This window comes from Stigmatopora nigra, chromosome 2 (genome assembly GCF_051989575.1).
Source record: "Stigmatopora nigra isolate UIUO_SnigA chromosome 2, RoL_Snig_1.1, whole genome shotgun sequence".
Lineage (NCBI taxonomy): Eukaryota > Metazoa > Chordata > Actinopteri > Syngnathiformes > Syngnathidae > Stigmatopora > Stigmatopora nigra.
In genome coordinates, this window is record NC_135509.1 from 12,501,570 (window position 1) to 12,525,345 (window position 23,776).

A 23,776-nucleotide genomic window follows, 5' to 3' on the forward strand; every position below is an offset into this window, starting at 1 on the left:
TGACTGAAACATTAGAGAGGCAATTAACTTTCATCAAAGATAAACTAAAGCATACATGCTATTGTCGGAATGGAATGTCAAAGATTTTCTTGGTGACATGACATAGTGGAGGATGACTATTTTTGAAGTGGCTTCATCACATGACACTTCTCTAGCATGTTGGTCAACTACTGTATATTGGCTATAATATGTTATGCACAAAATGTATAAAGCATCAATGTCACTGGTTATCTTTAGCATATGCATTGTCTTGTTTAAGATGGAAATTTAGCACATTTAGTTCATGGTTCTTTTCTTTAATTGCCCAGAATGTAGTCAGATAATATCAGTATTCAAGTGAACAATATTTAGCCATCAAAAATATTGACAAATTCTACATTGACAAACTCATTTGGATTAGTAGTTGAGGAATAATTTTACACGTGTACTGCAGATTATTGTAATGTATACTATTATACTGTACTATACAGTGGCCCAGGACTACCTTTTCTTTTATAAAAAAAAATGTTATTATTCTTCTTCAAGGTTCCCTGATAAAGATTGATAAAGTTTCACCTAAAAACAAAAAAATATGTCAAAATATATACTTTTAAAGCTTTCTGACGCTTAGTACGCTAACTCGGATGAACAGGCGCTTTTTTATTTTAAAGAGAATCTTGAACTCATTGGCTGCCATTGACAGCAACAGACGTCCAATCTATGTTGACTTTAGGTCGTTCATTCCATCGGTGCCAGCACTCCTGTCAAATTTTGATTGGACATTCATCGGCACCAACGGTAGTGAAACACAATGACTCAATGCCAGTTGAAATGGATTGGATGGCTTTGACTGTCAATGGCAGTGAATGAGTTAAAAAGGACAGCCATGCGCAACAATTTGCTACCCAGCAGGGGAAAGTAGTTCCAGTCAGCCAAGGAACATAAATAGCAGCTGCCACGGGCAGTCAAGTGGCGCTTTGGTTCCCTGCAAAGTTCATCCCGAAGGTGAGTGTACATACAAGTGTGTGTGTGAAAACAGGTCAACATTTTGTCAAAGGTTATTAAAAATTATTCTGTATCTATAGTACATGTATTTTTAATTCACTCACCCACTATGGCTAATAAGAAGCCTGTAATCACAAGAATGTACTTTACGCTTTGTTGCTTCCAATTTTTGAAATTCCTTACTCATGCTATATTAATTGCTGATGATAAACTCAAAATTCAATGTGCATTTTGATTTTTATCCAGAAATGCTGGACTAGGATACTTTTCCTTGTAAGTTTTAAATGGCAAACCTTGGTCATGTTTTTATCGTGTGTATTTTTAGATGCTCACAGAGTACTTAACTTTAAAATACTTTACTCTTTAGTACATTTTACTGCAAACAGGTGTATTGCAATACATTATAATCTTGTATTAGGAAGTTACAATAATATTTCTTGCGTTCTAATCATATTTAATAAATGCCACCTCCAAATGCAATTTACCCATCAGTGTGACTTATATTTATTTCTTCATTGGTTCTTTGACTGATGCAAATAGAGTTTTTGAGTTTCTATTTATTCTGATTACATTGATTAACTTTATAGTAACATGGAATTAGTGAATAAATCAATTTACAATTGCATAAAATAATATAAAAATACCATAAGGACTAATAATGATGAAAAAAAATGCAAATAGTAATAAAGTTTTTTGATAGCCAAATATCTTCCCTTCCTTAAAGGTCTTTCCACTGCCGGAAAGGGTTAAACACTCAGCACTTTAGCCTCTAACGTTTACCAGCCCAGATTTGACTAGACTTGACCACCCAATCTAATACGAGCGTAAGCCTTTTGCGCAGTGACTTTTCTGTGATGAGTTCATTTCACGCTATGAAAAGGGAAACAGTCATAGAGCATTTGTCCACTGTCCAACAACACTCTCAGATGGTTATTTTAGGGTCAGCGAATGGCGGGCCAGCACGCTCTCTGACTCAACAACAGTTGTCCCTGGTGTGTCTCGCATAAGTCTCGCTTATTGACTCTTTGTGGCTGTGCTTCAACGTCCAAGTCCAAGTGACCTGGATGAACGACTACTCCCAGTGGAATGCTGAGAATGCAATTTTTCTATCCTTGTTGCTTTATGCAGGCGGGCTGTTTGATCAGTTGGCACCAAAACTACCGTCTCGCTGCACTTCTGCCCACTCAAACCGTGAACCCTTCACGCGAGATCGGACATGTATTAGTACTCTTCGTAAAAGAGGGACATTGATATAGAAAACTACTTTTCTAGCTCTTCTCAGGTTAAATAGATTGGACATCCGTTACCGTCAACTGCAGCCATTGCAAAAGATGTATTAAAAAGGCAAATATATAAAATTTCCAGAGCAAAATACACACTGGCCACACTTATTTGAATTGATGACTTCATTATGTAAAAACAAATCTAAATTGACAGGTCCTTATTCCTTTAACGGCTTAAAAAATCAATCAAAGTTCTATGACCATGTCATCTAATTTGATCTAAACTAATTTGAATTGGTTCAAAATGCTATTTTGTAAATGGCGCTCTAGCAAGACATCGGAAATGATCCCAAAAGTATTCGCTCATTTCCTCACTGTTTTTGCCACTGAAAAGATGAGATTGTTCCAAGTAGACTGGAATGGACGTCCTGATCACCAACGACAAATCGTTCACAGTGTCCGTTCTCTTCCCTCAGGCGTAGTCCCGAAGGCACGTGTCCAATCATGTCCAAGTCAAAGGAGTCCTCCATCATGCACAGCCAGCAGCTGCACGCCGCCATGGCCGACACCTTCATCGAGCACATGTGCCTGCTGGACATCGACTCGGAGCCCGCCGTGTCCCGCAACACTGGCATCATCTGCACCATAGGTCCGAAATACGCTCCCAAACCATTTATGGCACTTGCTGTATTTGCTGGACTATAATTCATACTTAGGGTTGCTTGATATATATTTTTTTCTATCCATTAATGTCTCTTGTAAAATGTCTTCTTGCAGGACCGGCCTCTCGGTCCGTCGCCATGGCCAAGGAGATGATCATGGCCGGGATGAACATTGCAAGAATGAACTTCTCTCATGGCACCCATGAAGTGAGTTCATTTGAGTTTGTGCCCACGTGAATGAAAAATGTTCCTTCAAGTACATACTGAAGTTTCCTTACACTGTGGCGGCCAGTGTTTTCTTAGTTGTTGATTTTTTCCTCCAAGAAATTCAATTATTGTATCCAAAAATGGCTATTTTAACTCAATTCACTCACATTAATGAAATGAAAACAGTACAGTTGACCCTTTGGGAGTAAATGTACCCTTTAGCGCAATGCCTGTAACGAGATCTTGTACTCTGTCCGCTTGCGATTTGGCCTGTCGGAGAGATGTCCGGTTGAACTGTCACCTTTATTAAAGGTCATACTTCTTTTACTTTGCTGTCACCTGAGTGGACTAGTAACAAGCTCCACTTGCTACTCTTTGAAACTTTCCAGAAAAGGTGACTTTGAGAAGTGCAAAGTCACGCAAGTCTTCCTGATGATGGCTTTTAGGCTTACAGTATGCGGTTTGAGTTACAGTCACATGAACGCCAAGTGGACGCGCAAATTGTCGCGGTGAGGACAAAACAAAATTGACCTCTGCCTGGTGACTTGTCGGTACGGCTATTAATAGTTTGAGACTCTCAGAGTTGATTCGCAGGCACGTGGCCACGCTCGCTGGAAGCAATGCTCTCAGTTCAATGTCTTTGGAGTATCCTCATCTTCTGAACATTTTCAACTTGCATTCGAGAACACTGATGCCTGCCGAGCATCCAACTCTACACGCACACACTTGGCCTGTACGTAAATGCAAATTTAGGTGGAAATATTCTTCTCACACCTCGAGCAGTTGTTTTGGGACGGTCAGCTGAGCTGCGCCACCTGCTAAAAATGGTGATGCAGTTGTTGGTCAGGATATACCCGTCTTGGCGTGTGTTGACAAAGTGACACACTTAGAAATTATACATATACAAGTATATATATGTATATATGTGTATATGCATGTATATGTATATATGTGTATATGCATGTATATGTATATATATATGTGTATATATATGCATACCTGTCAACTGGTACGTTCTCGCCGTAATTGGTACAACTGAAAGCCCATTTTTATATTGGTACGCTGTACACATGAAAATGGTACGCTAAACGGTGATTTTGAGAAAAAAAAATAAATTAAGGCACTTTCTAGCCATTTTTCACCATCCGCCATTGTTTCTTCCCGGAAACGCATGTCTGCCAAGTGATATATCATATATCACTTGGCAGACATGCGTTTCCAAAACGAAATGTTTATCATGATCTCTTTTTTTTAGCCAATCAGAGGCGCCGGTACATATAATATGTACCGGCGCCTCTGATTGGCTAAAAAAAAAAGATCATGATAAACATTTCGTTTTGTAACACTTTCACCATGTGATTTCCGTTTCCTGTTCCCTTGTTTATGTTTACTTTCATTTGATCAGCTGTTTCTGGTCTGTTTACAAGTCAAGAATACACTCTTACACGTGGTACAAGTTGATTTATCTGACAATGGCTTCAATATATATATACACACACATATAATATGTGTGTGTATATATATATATATATATATATATATATATATATATATATATATATATATATATATACACACATATATATACACACATATATATATATATATATACATACACATACTTAGCTACTCACACACACACAATTTGAATATTTGATTATAGTGTCCAAATTATACATGCAATTAATTAAACATTTGTTTTCCCCTCCATTTTTTTGGTCATGAAATTGGTGATTTATAAAAATTATTATCCTGTATATGAATCGTTTGCCCTGGTTTTGTTGTTTGTGTTTTAGTACCACGCTGAGACCATCAAGAACGTCCGCGACGCAGCGGAAAGCTTCGGAGCCGGCTCCCCCAGCTACAGGCCCGTGGCCATTGCTTTGGACACCAAGGGTCCAGAAATCCGAACGGGGCTCATCAAAGGGGTGAGATATTCCCGCAAGATAACCACCACGGGCTCGAAGGGGGGTTCGAGAGTTAATACTTTATCGATGGGTTCTCGTTGCACAGAGCGGCACTGCCGAGGTGGAGTTGAAGAAAGGTGAAACCATCAAGCTGACGCTGGATGACAGTTACATGGAGAACTGTGACGAGAAGACACTGTGGCTGGACTACAAAAACATCCCTAAGGTCGTTCAGAGCGGAAGCCACATTTACATCGACGACGGTCTGATTTCGCTCAAGGTCAAAGATATCGGTAAGAACAATAATAGACTATTTTTGGGGGCCCTCTTCTGGTCACCCACTTTACCACGCAAATTCTTATCCCGGGAAAGGTCACGATTACCTGATGTGCGAGATTGAAAACGGCGGCATGTTGGGCAGCAAGAAGGGAGTCAACCTACCCGGCGCCGCCGTGGACCTGCCCGCCCTATCGGAGAAGGATCTCCTGGACCTGAAGTTTGGCGTGGAGCAGGGAGTCGACATGGTGTTCGCCTCCTTCATCCGCAAGGCCGCTGATGTTCACGCCGTCAGGAAAGCTCTGGGGGAGAAGGGAAAGGACATCAAGATCATCAGCAAACTGGAGAACCACGAGGGAGTGCGCAAGTAAGTCAAAGACCAGAACCTGGGTTCTTCAAAATTCTGTGAATCCTCTCAGCGGACTCCTGAAAAATCCTCACCAAGAGTTTAAGCTTCCATGTGATTCCAAAACGGAATGGACAGAAACTCCTTAGTTACTAATCTTACTTTTTTCTTGGTGAGGATACTATCCAAAATGTCTACTCCTGTTTTTTGGGGACAGATTAGAATGAAATATGGTACATGTATTATAGCGATGTGTTTTTATGTTTCAGTGATGATTAATGAGATATCACCACTAATTTGAACTGTATTTTTGTGTGTGAATCGAAAACTGGTCGCAATTTTTCTTTTATGACCCTGTGTTATATTTCATATGAAAGAAAATAGATAGAAATGAATATGAAGCTATATTCTATAAAATATGCCAACATAATTTCCACATTATACCGGCTAGCGATAGTGCATCTTCAAGCTTCATGCCTATAAGTAGTACTATGGTAGTATAGTAGTTTTGTAGTAGTGTAACTCAGGAATACAGACCGAAAATGGCTCTTGTAAATGGTCTTTCTGATCATCTTAGATTCGATGAGATCCTCGAGGCTAGCGACGGCATCATGGTGGCCCGCGGAGATCTGGGAATCGAAATCCCCACGGAGAAGGTGTTCATCGCTCAAAAGATGATGACCGGCAGGTGCAACAGGCTGGGCAAGCCCATCGTCTGCGCCACTCAGGTCTGTGGAAACCCGGGGAAACGGATGGCGCCGGTCATTTACGCTAGCGACTGGTCGTCGGCCTTCAGATGCTGGAGAGCATGACCAAGAAGCCCCGTCCCACCCGCGCCGAGGCCAGCGACGTGGCCAACGCCGTGTTGGACGGCAACGACTGCATCATGCTGAGTGGCGAGACGGCCAAGGGCGACTATCCGCTGGAGGCCGTGCGCACGCAGCATGAGGTAAAGTCCTTCCCACCCAGAAACTATATGTGCTGGACTCTGCAGGTTAGTTAACCCGTTAAAATGAGCACTCTTTGGTCATCCGTGACGCCTATCCTAGTGCTGGATGGCTTTGTTGCTAGCCGGTTCTCAAGGGCCACTGTGAATGGAAGTTTTTCTTCCAAGCAAGCCAGCACAGACAGAAAACGAGAAGCACCTGAATGCAATCAACTACCTCTCCTAAGGGGCCTCTGTGGAATAATTTGCCCACACCTGTGCAAACCACTATTCCACCGTGGCATCGCAATGAGTTAAATCAAATTAGTTAATACAAAAATAAAAATAATAATTTGTATTTTATATATAGACACTAGAAATTTTGTAATAAGTTAAAGTGTTGGTCATGTCACTGTCATTTTTTTTATATCATCTATTTATATAATAAACAGTGTAGAGTTAGAATGATTTTGACATAGTGTCTTGCAACTTTTTCTTTTGAGGTGGCTTGATAACATCATTTGCTTATCTATTGTGTATTCAAGTGGGCGAAAACATATTTTTGCCGTGTTTGTGGGCAGTCTAGGGACACTAGGGATTTCTTGCTTGAAGCCCTTCGAGATCCTTGCAGCGCTATTAATTTTATACAGCAAATCACGGTTGCTTTCAACACGATTTGCACACAAATTACACAACAAAAACTTCTGGCGACTCCCATGATGGGACTCTGCGAAAAACAACCTGGATGCTAATTTTCTAGGATCTTTAGCGACTATTGAAAAATACCGCTTTCACATGGTTGTGATGTAAAGAAGTATTAGGCCAATTGTTATGTAATGACACCAACTCACCTGCTGTTTGTTTCTTGGGCACATTGCAAATGGGAACGGGTCGGTGTGACCTGTCGCATATTTAACCAACAACAAAATGAAGAGTATCTTGTTTCGCTGCCCACATTAATTAGCGGTCATTCAAAATACTGGATCTATTTTTGCTGCCTCGTCAAAGCCTGGCATTTGGACAGGGTGTGTACTTTTTTCTATGGATTTGGGCATAATGTTCGATAGCAATTTGAGATGGAAAACCGATTTTTTTCCGCAATGTTGGTTAACAGCTGACAATGGGAAGTCATTCATTCAACAGTTTTTTTTGTTTTTTTTCACCTGCACTTTTAGATCGCCCGTGAAGCCGAGGCGGCCATGTTCCACAGGCAGATGTTCGAAGAGCTTCGTCGCACCTCACACCTGACCCGCGACCCCACGGAAACCGTCGCCATCGGAACGGTGGAGGCGTCCTTCAAGTGCTGCGCCAGTGCCATCATCGTTCTCACCAAAACGGGAAGGTCAGAATCCCTCCTGAAGGTGGTCTCTCCTCCAAAAAGGCCCGTGGGCTCTGCTGGAGTGAGCCACTTCTGACCTTTTGGGAGGTGAACCCTGACATTTCCCGCGATAATTTTAACTCCCCGTACAAATGCCTGCTGTCCACTTCCTGGCCGGCAATGAAATGCTGAACGACAAATTGCGCCGTGCCTTTAGGGGCGTTTAGCGCTGGCACAGAAAATCCTTTAAAAGGAGTTGGCACGAAAATAATTCTAATTTTCGGTTAAATCAGTTCATATATAAATGATGTTATTGTTTACGTTGCATAAATAAGAGGATTTTTACTGTAGTTCACAGGGAATGGTAACAGATTTTTAAACTAATTTTAAACAATTAGTTTTTTCCCTTCGTTGTTCATTTTTAATTATTAAGACAGAAATTAATGAGAATATTTTGTTTTCTTTTTGAGATTTAGAAAAAACATTTTAAAAAAAGCATTTAAAAAGTGAATGACCGCATCCTTTTTCTTAATTCATTTTTCGAACATTGAAAAATTAAAAAGCCGCCTTATAGCATTGTGGTGCACTCACCTGATTTCAATGTGGAAGGGAGTGGGATGAGCAAGGTCGAAACCCATGGGGGATTGAACTCTCGATATCAGAACTGTGAGACCTAACCATGCACCCTTTTGGGTAAAAATAAAAGTCAAATCAAAATTTAATAAGACTTGATATATATTGTTGGTAATCAATAAATCAGAGGCAATAATTAGAAAACCTACAACATTTGCTTTGCTTCTTCCTGGGCAGGTCTGCTCACATGCTGTCCAGGTATCGACCCCGCGCCCCCATCATCGCCGTGACCCGCTGCGGACAAGCGGCCCGCCAGGCTCACCTGTACCGTGGCATCTACCCCGTGCTCTACACCAAACCCGCCAACGACGTCTGGGCCGAGGACGTCGACCAGCGCGTCAACTTTGCCCTGGAAGTCGGTGAGTAACTAGAGAAAAATGAAGAAAATTAATTTCAGAGGATTTGTTAGCAACAACCTTGCATTATTTTTACCTGCGCAGGCAAACACAAGAACTTCTTCAAGAGCGGTGACGTGGCGCTGGTCGTGACCGGCTGGCGTCCGGGTTCTGGTTACACCAACACCATGAGGGTGGTTCTGGTGCCTTGAGCGCCATGCCAGGACGTTACTAACCCGCCCCTTTGCACTGTGTAACCCCCCTCCTCATAGAGTCTTTTACCAGACACCCTCATGTCATGTGCCATTTAATGGTGAACAACTCTAGCTCCATCCATCTCCAGTGCAAGGCAAAAGTAAAAGTCAAGAGGAGTATATGCTAATAATCATGAGAAACTAATACAGTCACCGAGTATTATAACGATATCCATTAAAAAGGACTCTTGAACTAAATATTATCCTTTTTTTTTATGAAGACATACAGTTGGCCCCCATATCAGCCCCCCATTCATAGAAAGATTGGCTTTTGTTTAAGGTTTCTGTACTATTACATTCCCTGAAAAATTTAAATTCAGCTCTTTTAAAATATTCAACAAAATTCTCTCTGCTGTAATGATGACGATGACTGGCCCTTTACAAAAAAAAAAAATCACAATATGCTTTGTGATTTTTTTTTTTAAGAGTAGGCAACAAAGAGGATTAGTGAGCAGATAATAATTTATTGCATCGAATTCCATACCTAATATAGTAAAATATAGCTAACATACTGAACATAGGAGACGGAATCCTCGGATTTCAAAGGCATCTAAAAAAACAAAAAACAAACAATGAATGTATAAAAAAACAGAAGACAGACAGGAATACGCATACCTTCTCGTCAAACTGCATTCATGCCTCTGGTGTAGTTGGCTTGGAGAAGAATAGTAATGAGGAATTGATCGAGCCCACCAGAGAAGGCTCCTCGGTGTCACTCGGCTGTGGCGGAACTCATCCTCGAGAACGCTAAACCAGGCCGAGGATGCGGAGACGTGGCGGGCCGATGAATCCTTAACTGCCAGGTGCAACTTAACAACACGTAGCAGGGTTCGAGTTGAGATCCCAATGAGATACAGAAGAAATCAATGTGCAGCCACGTCCAAGTACGTTGCTTTTAGCCCTTTTCATTGGTACGATAAACATTCACGTTTGGCTAAATGTGCCGACGATTTTTTTTGCCTTGAGTTCATCATCTGGTGCTTGGATTCACAGTACTCGCTTGTAGCCATAAACAACAGCGTGGATTTACAAAAAGCATGGCTTAGGTGTCCTAACTGTCCTCAGAAAAGGTTGTAATAGAACAGTGAAGTGAGAGCCACGCTGCCTCTTTCGCACAGGATTATCTTCCTGATGACCTACATGGTCCACCCACATAGACAAACACTACATTCACTAGTTGTACAAATATGATCGGATTTATGTGCCCGTTTGGCTGTGCAATATTGTTCAAACGACTTGGAAGACAGATTTCAAACTTGAATACTCATTTAGCCATTTACAAAAATAAACAAAAAACCTCATAGGCCGTCATTGACAGCGATAGCCGTCGGATCCATTTGGACTCCGGTCTCCAATTTAAGGATTTCTTGCAGTCAGTGCGTGGGCCGGTCACATGGTGTTTTGGTGACATGGTGCTCATGCAAAATTGGGTCAATTTAAAAGAAATGGTTGTGCTCAAGACCAGGACCAGAGCAAGACTAAAAGCCATAATTCCATAAGCCAAATTGTAATCGAGACTTATGGAAGTTAAGACAAAAACCAAAGCGAGACCAAGACGGAAACAAAGACCGAGTCCAAAACCAGATCAAACAGCAAGGTTGGCGTTGACTTAGAAGAATAGTCTCTAAAGTCCCTCCAGTGTATCTGAGGGTTTTCTTTGTGATAATACCCGTCATGATTGGATACAACCATAGTTTGCTCAAGGAAGGATCCGAAAACCCCCACCTGAATCAGTCTTCTTCTCAATCTAAAATCCATCTGTCCCCGTTTCCTGAACAAGACTTTGACTGCTTAAATCTGAGGTCTACACTCCAAACTGTGCGCAATCCATCCTTTTCAAATGAAAACTAAAGCCTCCCATCTGTTGTTATTGCCTGAAGTTCCTACATCGTCACACCTATTGCCTCTGTCTTCGTCCAACATCTGACAAGGATAAATTTGACCTACTGCTGGCGTTTGCAAACATTATATAAAACAAAAAAAAATAATTAACGTGAACCAGAGCCCCTGAAGTTCTCTTTGTGTAACACTGCAGTCATAAGTGAGAAGAGGGAAAAGGGTATTTTGTTGGTAGTCTATCATATACGTACTTGGGAGAGCTGTAAATAAATCAAGACAAAAGGATGCGAAAAAAACATGGTTCAACCGTGAAAATAATCACATTTTTTTGTATCTAGTAGACCGAACTTGAAAAATTCCTACTGTCATGAGGTGCTATGAACCCACCAATGGTGGTTTCAATCCTAAATTAGAAAAGGTAAACATGCTACAGAAATAATCCACTGTCTTGGTGGAGGGAGACATGGAAAACAGACTGGATAGGGGCTCTGGAGGACCACACTTGGTCAACCCTGCTGTAATCCATACATTCTGTGTTGGAAATCTGCAATCAGAAAACAAATCACAGACCCTCCCATGTTTGAAGCGGGATTAAAAAGGGGTGTCAAAGGAGGGTATTGATTTGCAATTATCAAAAGAAGGGGTTTCTGAGCCTCACAAACTGGAGGGAAGTGTAGACTGGTTGCGTTGACTCTCTAGAGTTTTAGAGTTCACGTCTAGAAACTGGTTCTGAGGTTCAAGTCCCGAATATGTCCAGGTTACAGCAGTGGTGTGACCCGGGATCATTGCTTGGGGTTTACTAGCTGTGAGTGGGGAATAGATGGGACTGTGTGCCCCTTCCGCCCCCCTCGGGGTGATGGCCAAAAGTCTGTCTTGCGCGTGATGTAAAGAGCTGTAAGAGCCTGAGATGGTCTTTATTTCCTGGGTAAAGAACTCAGCTGGTGACACATCACTCTCCCTGACGATGGACCCCGACTTGACAGGGAATGATGTCTGAACAGTAAGGGGGCTGTCAGAGTCTCGGGCCCCTCGGGGCTCGCTTTGCTGAACTGTCCTGCCTCTCCCGGGACTCTGTAAGCTGGGACTGTGGAGAAGAGGTGGCGTGTAGCAAGGCGAAGCTTCCGCCGAGCCATACTGCATCAGGGAGGTCAGTGCGGACGGCTCGGGAAGGACCTGCGGCAGAAACACTGAATTGAGGCCGGCCAGGCTGTACTGCGCCAAAGAAGCCGCCACCCCGTCACCGTTTCCCGAGGATCTGCTGGGGGGCCTTGCACTGGTGGCGATGGGGAATGATGGGAAGTTCAGAGTCCTGGGGATCCCGCCCACGATGCCGTGACTGGACGCCATCTGCTGCGCCACGGCGTGAGATGTCTGCTGCAGATGGCTTAGAATCGGGCCAACAGAGCTGGAGATCAGAGGGTTTAGGGCGCAGGTAGAGGTGGCCGGGAATCTCCGAATCTCTTGGAAGGGCTGCGGGTGGAGCTGGGCGGCGCAGGCGTAGGAGACGGCGGTCCGGCTGACGGGGAAGACCGAGGCGCAGTGGGGAGGGTGGTGGGCCGGTTGAGCCGAGGGAACCGAAGGTTGGAGACTGCCGGTGAAGATGGGCTGGGACGTCACCGTGGACGAGGGCCCGGAAGAGAGATGCGGGGTGATGATGGAGGCCACAGTGGGACTTTCGAAGTCTGTGCGGAATTTAGTTGAACCTCCAGGAGAACTGGGGACTGACTCGCAAACACTAGGTGCCGGCGCTCCGCCAAGGGTATTTTTTGGGTAACCGATGGGGTCTTTTAGGGAGCCGGTGACCAGAGGATGATGAAACAGGATGGGGGGCAGTTGGGAGTGGTGAGCTAAAGCCAGTGCCAAGGGCGTCGTGGCTGCTGCGGCCTGAAGAGGCGCCTGAACCAGAGGGGCCCAAATCACAGGGGTCGGGGGCGAAGGAACAGGGGGGATGCTCAAGATCTGCGTGTTGCTGGTCTGGATCAAGCGGGTGCACTGGGCCATGTCGCGGTCATGCTGCACTATTCTTTGGATGATTTCATTCTCTTGGAGGTTTAACGTCCCTGAACTTTGGTGATGTTGGACTTTGTGCTGAAGAACTGAGTTCCTCTTCCCTGTTGTTAACGAGAGGAAGAACTATACGTAAGCCAATCGTTGAAGAGCGTATTACCAAGACGTAACTGTGGCCATCATTAACACAAATGATGAAAAACCCATTTATTTTCACAACAAACTGCATGGTCCCCGACAATAAGCCTCTATATAAAACATCCAATATAGCTCTGAAAGGGTCAAGTGACAGGTAAAAATGGTAAGTCTTATCCCCGAATGCCTCACCGATGCGGTCTAGCCGGTCGAGGGCCACCGTCTCAAAGGCTCTCCTCATCATTGGAAACTCCTCCAGGACTTCGTTGAAGTTGTCCACCGATAAGGAATACAGGCGGCAGTAGTTCTCTGCTCGCACGCTAGCGGTCCTTCTTCCTCGGGTGAGAAGGCAAATCTCTGCAGTAAGGGGGGGAAAGAAATCTCAGCCATGCAACTTCATGCATGCAAAATGTTTAAAGATGACCTTGCACTGACCCCCAATCCCCTGCCATCTCTGAGGCATACGATAGGTCAAAATGAATGTGTCATCTCTCTGGCTTTTGATTTGATTGCCATCCCTTTTGAAAGTCAAACCGCTCTATAAACAAGCAGGTTTCAAATCAGTGACAGTGTGATGTCACCACGGCGCTGTATTATCCAAGTGGTCACCCCTTTTTGTGCTTTCACACAATCACTCGCCAACAGCCATGTTTTCTGATTGAGGCGACTATCGTTCGTTGCTACTTTGTCAAATTTTGCTACCTTTAACCCATTGGAGGAAACCCTCTATCTCAAATTGGAACCAGAAAAAAATTGTAGACATTATCAATGGGGAAACCAGATATAATGACAAAGATTGCAGAGTTTCAAATGTCAAATTAAATGAGTTAGGAAGCTTTTCAAAAAAGTATATCAACATTTTGAGGAGATTATACAAGAAGTAAAAGGACACAAAAATGGCAACCCTATTTTGGGCTGATTTCCTAAGTGCAAATAAAACAGTCCAAATGGTTTTAGTTGGGTGGGTTGGTGAAACATGAAGAGCGTTGCCTCTGAACTCCACAGATGGAGCACTTAATGCAATTTCTGCAGCTTACAGTTTTTGTCCTGGCCTAATCTGTCGTGCCAGATCAGAAAAATTAAATAAAGCAGCATTGGAAAAAAAATAGACATATTTTTTTAGGCCAGACATATTAAGGATATAGACGCAAACACACAGTTTGCTATCCTGTTTCTTGATTGAATCTATTTCAATCACAAGAGCACATGGGACTGCGGACTAATGTATTGTCCATCACATTTTCATTTCATTTGCAATTTGATCACTCTGCAAGTCAACTCAAATCTATACATTGTCACATTTGATGTATTTTCAAGAAGCTGTGTGGATAAATTGATGAAAAGCCTTCACAATTGAGTGAAAAAAGGGGGGAAACCCCACAGATGTTTGTAAAGATGAAAACATCACTAGCGCTTTTAGTCCCGAGCCCCTTTTAAAGAGATGATGTGGACTATTTTTCCCAGCCGCAATAGCGCGGGAAGTTAATCTGCTGAGTGCCTGAGCAAAATAAATCAAAACAAGGCAGACTATTACCACTTCTTCACATCAGTGAACCGCCGCTAGCGATAAGCTATTTTAGTATGCATTAAAAAAAAAGAAAAAGGAAAAAAAAAAAGGCCGTGGCTTGGGTACGTTACCTCCAAAATAAGAGCCGTCTGACAACTTGGTGTCTTGGCTGTTTTTGGTCAAGACGCTGACGACCCCGTGCTGGATGAAATACATTTTCTTGCCAATGGTTCCTTCTCGGATAATATAGTCGCCCGGCTGGAAGACCTCGAAGCGAAGTTTGGTCAGCATGGAGGTGACAAAGTTTGGATCAGCGTTTGCGAACAAAGGCATGGACGCCACCAGCTTGCGGCAATTAAAGTTGATAATTTCCTGCAAGGGTGATCATGTTTCATTGGATTTTTCATTTCTTTTAATACATATATAAACATTTGAGGATGATAATTCAAATTCAAGGACCTTTGACCAATTTAATACAACATATGATATGTAATGTTTCCCCAAGAGCATTAAACATACCAAACAATTTGAATGATTGGCACTTTTCCCCCCAAATCGCAATAATCATGCCAATGAAAAACATTTTAAAAATAAAACAGCATAACTTAATGGTGAACACATTGAGCAAATGCTTGAATTTGATTGATTCCTATTTAAATGTGCTTAAACCAGTCCATATTAACCCATACACTTATCATATTGCAGTTACACATTGTGTTTTTTAGAAATTATTTTCTTTAAAAATACAAAAACTATCCCACTTAACAAATGTGCTTTTTAGTATTATAATGGTAAACAACAAATGAAGTAAGCAAGAAAAACTGACTGCAATTTTGAAATTAGCATTTCAATTTGAGTTTTAACCATGAAAAAAAGAAATTGTTCTCATTTTAGCTTTTAGACCTTAATTGTCACCAAATTTTATTTATTCAACGGGAAATATGAAACGGCAAAGTGAATGTCAAATGTAAATACCGGGCGGGGCTTTGCATTGGATTTAATTACATATCCAATGCAATCATCATATTTATGAGCCGGTTACAGATAGTGTATGACAGGAGGTGAAAATCCCCAAAGCAGATTACAACTGACCTCTCGCAGTGGTTCGTTGAGCTCCTCCAAAATGCTCTCCTCGTCAAACATCTTGCCTTGGTAGCGATGTTCGTAGTAATCGTGGATTCTCTGTCGCGTGTCGGCGGGGAGTTTGTGGAAGGACATGTACTGCTCCACCTGTTTGTACTGCAACCACAATTTCGGGAGGCAACGGTCAGCAATTTTACTCTAGAAGAAAATCAGCACTGTGTCTTTTAGGTCACTGACGCAAATCTGAAAGTCATGTTATAGATTTGTTAGCCCTTTAGCAGTCAACTCACAGCAACGCAACACTGACCGACAGTAATTATGACCTTCAGTATGTTTGTTGTCGTTCATTTTCTAACCATCTGAAAACTGGAAGGCATGGAATCATTGGACAAAAGTTGGAGCCTTGTCAAAGACCAGTTTCTTTAACTTCCGACTGAAATCCAGACTGCAGTGTTTGCACGTCGTGATTTTTAACCCCTTGCTTGATGCTAAGATGCATCATCATTTTGAATCAAAATGATTTAATCATCCCAAAACAGCAGATGGATCATAAATGTCAACATAAACATGTGCATTTACACAATAGGCATGAAACAAGAGCCTTCCTTGCAGTCCATCTCATCAATGACGGTGGTTAATGGGGACATCTTTGTTGTCTTGAGGTTTCTTCATAAAAATGACAGTATCACCAACTTGCACAATGCAGCTTAGCCATTTATCGTTGAAGTATAAATTCCTTTGACGTTTGCCTGCAATAACCTTCCCAAGTACAAGTTGTTGCTATTGACAATGTTCAATGACATTTTTCCTGACCATTAATGACAGTACCTTTTCTTCTAAAGACATGTGATTATCCTCTCCTTTGTTTACACTGACATCTCTCATGCCATCATTCACGTCAGTTTATGTGGTGAAACAGCTCTCCAAGGTCTAACGGCTCCATTTTAACTGCCGACTAACAAGCTAAGCGAATCTAATGGAGATCTTACTTTTGGGAATGAAATTTGACAGAGTTCTACCAACATTTCTTCCCTTAGAATTAAGTCATTTCAAGTCATCTTCCCTTTGCTAAGTCTCAAAAAGATTTTTTTTCTTCCTCTATATTTCTTTTCACGCTTAATGCGAATGATCTGCTTTTATTCTGCATCATTAAATAGCTGAATAGACATTCTCCGCGACAGATGATTGCATAATTTTATGCCCGGAGATTATATGACACTATGTGAAGATTTAGACCGTTTCATACTGAGTGGTTTCTTTCTTATCGCTCAATAACTGAAAAATCAGTGCGGCGCATTGATGAATAGTGCAGGGAAATTACCTGCCGAGCACTCATACATTCTACCAGTTTCAATTTGAAATATCACGACCAGTAAATCCATATTCTAATAGTTCAAGTTTCAAATTGTTCATGTCTCAAGTTTCAAGTCGTTTTGGTGCTTACTTGTAATGTAGCATGAAGCAGTGAACTTGTGTGTTTTTACGGTCAACAACTTTTGGTCACGTTAAGTTTGCGTGACCACAAAACTGTGCAATATCTCAGATTGTGCAATATTTTAGAATATAAAATATTATAAAACATTTTCTTTGATGGGAATTACTTTATATAGGTGTCAGAGTTTTAAATGGGAAGATTTTCAGCTGTTGGAGTGCCTTGCGATTTACTGTTTCAAAAACGGTTGGAAAACATTGGAGTGGTGGCCTCCTACCTTTTCTTGGTACTGCCTCCTGGAGGAATCCAAAGACTGAATGAGGGCCGTGGCGTGTCCCACAAACATGGCAAAGCAGGTCGCGCCCACAATCATGCTGAGTATGGTCAGCCACACGTCGGCCATTCCTATTGGCGGGTACAGCCCGTAACCGATGCACAGCATGTGGCTCATGGCCTTGAAGAGGGCGTAAGAATACTGTTGGCCCCATGTGTCGTTCTGGAGGGGAAAACGAGTGGAAAGAATCCTTATTGATAAAGACAGTAGAGATAAATAGGCATCTGTTAATAAAGCACTTTTTCAAGGTCGCTATAGGCAAAAAAAAGAAACAGATTGGTGGTCAGTCAGTGAGAAGAAAATACATCTACTGTAAGTCATACTCGAGTATTAGTGGCAAGCCCAGGCAAACTGAAAAATGTGTTTAGCTTATAGTGCGGAAAATACGCTAATCGATATATTGCTCCAACCAGGGATAAGATGGCACGCAAAATATGAACTTGATAAATGAGTAGACAACATTCTGAATAACAGGAGACCATTAGAGCTGAGTCGTCCGCTTAAAAGAGTCAGCGTGATTAATCAGAAACTTCTATATGTGACAACATACCACCATCTTGTTTCGAGTGACCCAGCAGTCGGGCGGAAAATCCTGCAGCATGGGAACCAGAAACTGCAGGCAGCCGTCCCAGTGACACAGCAGCAGCATCATCCCAATCAGATTCATGATGCGAACCATGGCGCTGGCCAGGTCGTAGGTCATGTGGAAAACCTGACATACGCACACACATTATCAGCATCAATGGATCTGACACAATGTGATGAATATCTCTTAGTCAACTTTTAACACCACTTTAAGAGATGCCATGTTTGAACATGTGAATGTGAAATTAAGATTTTTAAGTATGGCGTGAAGCATTAGTATCCGATGTACCTCTTCCCATTGGTGGATGTAGCGGATGAGTCTGGAGAGTCGCAGCAGGCGCAAGAGACTGAGAATTTTGGTGAAGCGCACGATCCTCAGGGCTCTGGCCGTCTTGTAAAAATCCGAGTCAATGCGAGTCTCCACTATGAGAAAGATGTAGTCCACCGGTATGGAGGAGATGAAATCCACCACGAACCAGCCCTTCAGGTACTTGGTCTTGATCTTCTGAGGGTCCAAGACGATCTCGGTGTTGTCCTCTTTGACGATGCCCGTGCGGAAGTTGAGGACCAAGTCCATGAGGAAGAAGGTGTCCGAGACCACGTTGAAGACGATCCAAGGTGGCGTGTGCTCATCTTTGAAGAAGGTGATGCCCACGGGGATGATGATGAGGTTTCCCACCATGAGTAGCAGCATGGTCAGATCCCAGTAGAATCTAAAAAGAGAGAAAAAAAACAACAACATTTGCATAAAATTGGATAGGAGAAATTTATCATGAAAACACCTATTGGTGACAAAAAAATAATTAAACATCCAAACCATTTCTATTAAATGGTCGCTTCCGGCTACTTGCATTTAAAATGGTTTGGCCAACTATTGCCTTCAATGGCAGCCAAAATGTAAGGCGGTCTCTTACATCTGCAAAAGCATGCCGAATTGATTTTGTACATTATATCTACATGGCTTTTGTTTTTTTCACATGCTTCATTAAATTCCTCCTTCAAGTCAGTGATGTATGAAGGACTTTTTTTCTCCAAAAAAATCGACTAGAGAATGATACAAAGCACAGCAATGATCGCCCGGCGTGTCTCGGTGGAGCCAAATTCCCACTGAATGCTATCTTGGGTGTGAGATCGGGCAGAATCCATTTTGGGGAACTAATTAACCTTAAATCGATCAAGCGGCAGCCTGAGACACTTGCACATCAGCAGTCAAATCAACAACCTCTAAAGAGGCCCACCTAGAGGCACTGGTGGTCAGTGAGAGTGCAGTAACACATTTCATCCTCAATTCTGACTTGTGTCCTGAGGGGGACAACTTTTATTAGTGGGGGATTCACTTCCAATGGTTCTGTCTCATGGCTGGCAGGCAATCATTATGTTTGCTTTCCATTGATTCAATGGCGGCCCCTCTTGAGTGTTGAGCTAAAACTAAAGAAATTAAGATAAATGACTGTGGAAAAATATATTTCAGTTTTTTTTTTAATTTAAAAAGTAACTAACATTTTTGGTCAATGGCAGAAAAGTTTGATTTTTTTTCTTTTTAGTAATAAAAATGAAAAGAATTCCACCTTTGTAAGGATGTACGGTTTGCCCTTTATATTCTTTTGATTCAAAAACAAAAAAATAAAAATGATAAAGAATTAAAAAGCACAATATTTACTATGAACTCATTAATAGCGACAGACATCCATTTTGAATGGGAACGGCCAACATCCATCGAATGATTGCAGCCAATGTGTTCAAAAAAACAGTATCTGGTCAAATCTAAAAGGTAAACAATGTCCCGAAACAATCTATCGACTAGCAAAATAATTGCTGATAAGGCGATTAATGGTGGCGGCTCTAATATGACTTGCTCTCTTCATCTCCCTGTTGTATTTGCGGTCACACAGTGGTCCTAATTGCTCATGCTTTCTCTGGCTAAATCCACCGTGATCTCCTGGGAATCCATGTCATCTCCAGAAGTCAGCTCCCATCAGCCAGATGTTGAGTAGTTAGCATTACCGCTCTGCACACGTCACTGTGCTGCAGAATGTCAGAACAGCTGGACCCTCACTCACACACACAAACACATAAAAAAAAAAGTGTGGAGGGGACAGTGCATTACCGTCACCCTTTGCAGAGCCTCCTGTTGGCTCATCAGCTGACAGCGCACGCAGAACACGAGCCATAAAGATCAAGCAACTCTCTGGTGCAATCTGCCACGCATCCAAATACAGATCGCACCTCTGCGAAGAGGAATCTGGCACGATCGGGGTCAGGGTGCAACTCGGTTAAAGAGCGCCAAAAGCCAGAGGAGTTATAGGCAAAGTGAACACAAAAAGGCTTTAAAAAAAAAAGTGAAAGGAGCTTAGATCAATGGGGACAGCTGAAAAAAAGGATGACATTTGTACTGGAGATACTTATCTCTTGTTGCCAGACCCCAGCTGAAGCACAACAGCCTGCATGCAGCTCAGTGGCTTAACACACACCTGTACTGAGGCTCAGGCCCACCATTATATTAACGTGGCAACGAATCCGCCGCTGAAGCCACTGCAGTCGCAATAAAAAGGGCAGCCGCAATGTGCTTGCAAAAGAGCAAGGCTGTGATGGATGTGGGAGCATTTAGGAAGTTTCACCACAATAACTTTTTGTCAAAGTGACACATCCATGATAGTATTTCATTGTCGTTTTATGTCTTTGCCATCATGTTAACTCATTGGCTGCCATTGACGGGAATACACGCACTCAATATCCATTTAAACTGCCCTATCACTTTTGTCAAGACTAGTTACTAAAAGGGATAAATCAGCAAATTTCCTGACTATACAATACAAAGTAGATTTTTAGGAAAAAGATGCAAATTTGCCTCGATTCGATTCCGCTCCACTTCTTTAAATCTAATACAATCTTATCCCTAGTTTTCAAATTTTAAACAATTTTGCCAATACATTTCAGAAACTTGAATGAAACCCTCATTCTATCTAAAAAAAGGATGGCGTCCATCTTTGTTTTGAAATCTCAAACTCGGATTTCGCAAGTCAACACAATGTTTAGTTGGTGACAAAGATGGAAGTAAACCGTAAAGTGTTTGATTTCATTTAAAATTGAAGATTTGTTTCCCCCGATATTATCTTTTGTAACGGGTAAACACGTATACTATTATGCACATCATCGAGCAAACAGCTGGATGTCTTGATCCCATTCCAGTTGCTCTTTCCATCCGTCCATGTCAGCGTGCTGCAGGTGGCAGCCGCCCCATCCGCAACATCTCCACTCCATTAAACTAATTGTGTTGTAATAATCCTGCCTGATGTGTTCTTCTAATATCATGAATGGTCATGTTACCCTATTTTGATTACCCTATTTCCAAGATCCCGCTGCATTGGCTCTAATCTAATCCACCGGTCTCACTAAATGATATATTATTTTTTTCAAAAGTGTCATTCAGACAAGTGGAAAACACAGCAGCAGCAAAAAAGTAGGATTGTTGCAAAAACATGTTGGGCAGAATGCAGTATAATCATTCCAATGTGTTTGACACAAATGCTAATAAATACTTTCGAAAAGTAGTGATTTGCAACAGCATGAATCTAATGTGATTGTGATTATGTGTTGCTTTGTACCTTAATCAGCTCATTTAGGAGGCATGAAACGATTTTCCGTGAGATTAAGTCTTCAGTTGAGGGTCATTTACACATATTAGGCCATTTGTTTAGTCAATTGCATTAATGTGGCGCAGGCACAATTAGTTTTCGGAATTAAGCCCTTGGGTATATGCATTTTAAAACAGTCTGTTAATGTGATTCAGAACAAAATGGAATAGATGATTTCAACCAAAATTCTAAATTTACACATACACTTGGATTTAGTGCAGTGATGTCCCATGAATTAAAGATATGTTCACTTTCTCACACTCCTTTGGTCTTTATGTGAATTGTTCTATACTTTTTTTGGACTTTGCCCTAATTTAAGATCCATTTGGGATCCCCGGACCCCCCAACAAATGTGTAGTATAGCATATTTTTTTCACGGCGAGTTACCTGAAATCACTATAAGGGTGTATAATCCAGAAGCCGGCCGATTTGACGCGTTCCCTTTCGTGTTCCACAGCCCTCTCACTGCCCAACATCCGCAGCGAGAACTTGTTGACTCCAGGTTGAAGCATCGCCCCGAACTGCCGGTGCATAAATCCGGCTTGGTAGAGTCTCTCGTCTTCGGGGATGATTTGCTCGCTCCCTTCCAACTTGATGAAAGTCCCCTGATCGAAGAGCGACGCCTGGCCGGCGGTGCCCAGCGGACCCCCAGGAGCCGAGCCCCCACGCTGGCCGGGGGAGCTCTCACCTCCACCGGCGTCAGCCTCGGGGATGAGCCGGCGCTGCTCCGGCGGTTGGCGGTCGCCGACCGGGGAGACGCTGCCTCGGAAACGGCCACAGTCCCCGTTCAAGTTGCTCTTGGTGAGCTCGCTGGTCCTTTCGACGCTCCGGCAACTGCCGGTGGGGGACAGCGAGGACAAATGTTTCAACAGAATACTTTTCCTTTTAGCGTCCTTGTCCCCGCCGTCTCCTTGCTCCATCACGACTGCTCTTTGCCCGATGTTTTGCGGCAGGCTGTAGAGCCGCTTGCGCATGGAAGACTGGAACCTATCCATGTCGTCGTCCACTGGAGGAGGAGAGGACCGCCGGGTCGTTCGAATCACATCGCGCATTTTACAGGGTGCTCCCCGACAGGACAGGTGGGTTTGGGGGACACTTGGGACGTGCCTTTCTCCGCGCCACTTCGGATCCAAACATTGGAGATGATGCGTCAACAATCAAAGTCCGTCGTGTGTGGAGGAGGAGGACGAGGATGATGAGGAGGGGGAGGAGGAGTAGGAGGAGGCGATGGGAGGGGAACGCGTGGAGATGCGCAGCGTGGAGATGAGACGACATCGGGATGAAGCGTCGGATGGTATGTGCGGGACGAGTCAAAGAATGGGACGCCTACCGAGCTCCTCAATGACAAAGCATGGTCTCCACTCTCCACCTCCCTGCATGAGAAAATGCGTTGAGTCAGCACAAGGTAGTGACAGGCGTACACGAATCAGAAATGACACCTGCATGCTTCTTGACGTCGTGATCCATCACATCCATACTCACCTGTACTTCCCTACAGCACTCTTGCCATACAAGTGCAGTTATGAAGTGTTAGCAAATGTCAAGTCATTTATTGCGCTGACAAATTCACGATTACAGCATCGAAATTGCAGAACATTACTGTTACGTATACAAATTCATACTTTCACTCGTTTAGGAGTGGCAAACACACAGCTCTCGAGCTTTTGACTGTCCTCACACAGAATGTGTATCCTGTTTGTATTATAACTCAAATCATGTTTGTATTCACACTTATCCTATAAAGCCTAATGTTTATAGTTACTGTTCAACACACTGCGCCTTTGTTATGAAAATTCAACCTTGTATCTTAGGACTGACTCATAATTCTTTTTTGTGGGACGTTCGAGCTCTGGCCTTGGTGCCACAAGAAGGATACTCCGCATAGTCGAAACAATGGTAGGTAAAAGTAATTGAAATTCATTGTCTTTACGAAATTCAGAAGTACTACTTACACAGAAAATCCTACCATAATCACACTATGCACTCGTACTTATAACACACAAATATTGAAGTTCCTTAAATCTAATGCAATCAGAACGCATACAACAGTTGATAAAATAACTAATTGTCCGTTCAATAAATCTGTGTGGTCTGATGGAGAGAAGTACAGGCTATTACTTTATTTTGATTTCAAAATACTGTAATGGGC

General features: G+C 42.6%; 2 protein-coding genes across 3 annotated transcripts; one reads left to right on the plus strand and one right to left on the minus strand.

The window, feature by feature from the left end:
• Positions 1-882: 882 nt before the first annotated feature.
• On the plus strand, positions 883-9,268 carry LOC144214143 (pyruvate kinase PKM-like). Its single transcript, XM_077742720.1, has 11 exons — positions 883-984; positions 2,684-2,856; positions 2,985-3,076; positions 4,873-5,004; positions 5,090-5,276; positions 5,356-5,626; positions 6,183-6,333; positions 6,402-6,554; positions 7,706-7,872; positions 8,659-8,840; positions 8,922-9,268. The coding sequence occupies exons 2-11, from the start codon at positions 2,712-2,714 to the stop codon at positions 9,026-9,028; spliced, it is 1,587 nt and encodes a 528-aa protein (XP_077598846.1). The 5' UTR covers positions 883-984; positions 2,684-2,711; the 3' UTR covers positions 9,029-9,268.
• LOC144214117 (potassium/sodium hyperpolarization-activated cyclic nucleotide-gated channel 3-like) lies at positions 9,066-23,076 on the minus strand. 2 transcript variants are annotated; one of them, XM_077742719.1, is made up of 10 exons: positions 22,015-23,076; positions 18,438-18,705; positions 18,282-18,383; positions 17,958-18,119; positions 17,351-17,569; positions 15,651-15,797; positions 14,690-14,930; positions 13,244-13,408; positions 9,686-13,020; positions 9,066-9,620 (listed from the first exon to the last, which is right to left on the minus strand). In XM_077742719.1, exons 1-9 carry the CDS (start codon positions 22,677-22,679, stop codon positions 11,564-11,566), a joined length of 3,426 nt encoding a protein of 1,141 aa, XP_077598845.1. In that variant the 5' UTR covers positions 22,680-23,076; the 3' UTR covers positions 9,066-9,620; positions 9,686-11,563. The 2 variants fall into 2 exon arrangements, with proteins under 2 accessions (XP_077598845.1, XP_077598844.1); XM_077742718.1 differs by having other exon boundaries at positions 18,282-18,705; positions 22,015-23,073.
• Between the last annotated feature and the right edge of the window lie 700 nt (positions 23,077-23,776).

Coding starts and splice junctions, on each gene's coding strand:
- LOC144214143 (XM_077742720.1), top strand. CDS start 2,712: ATGTCCAAGTCAAAGGAGTCCTCCATCATGCACAGCCAGCAGCTGCAC. Junction 3,077..4,872: donor TCTCTCATGGCACCCATGAA/GTGAGTTCATTT, acceptor TTTGTGTTTTAG/TACCACGCTGAGACCATCAA. Junction 5,005..5,089: donor GAACGGGGCTCATCAAAGGG/GTGAGATATTCC, acceptor CTCGTTGCACAG/AGCGGCACTGCCGAGGTGGA.
- LOC144214117 (XM_077742718.1), bottom strand. CDS start 22,679: ATGCGCGATGTGATTCGAACGACCCGGCGGTCCTCTCCTCCTCCAGTG. Junction 15,798..17,350: donor GGAGGCAGTACCAAGAAAAG/GTAGGAGGCCAC, acceptor TTGTGGTTGCAG/TACAAACAGGTGGAGCAGTA. Junction 14,931..15,650: donor TCAACGAACCACTGCGAGAG/GTCAGTTGTAAT, acceptor TCACCCTTGCAG/GAAATTATCAACTTTAATTG.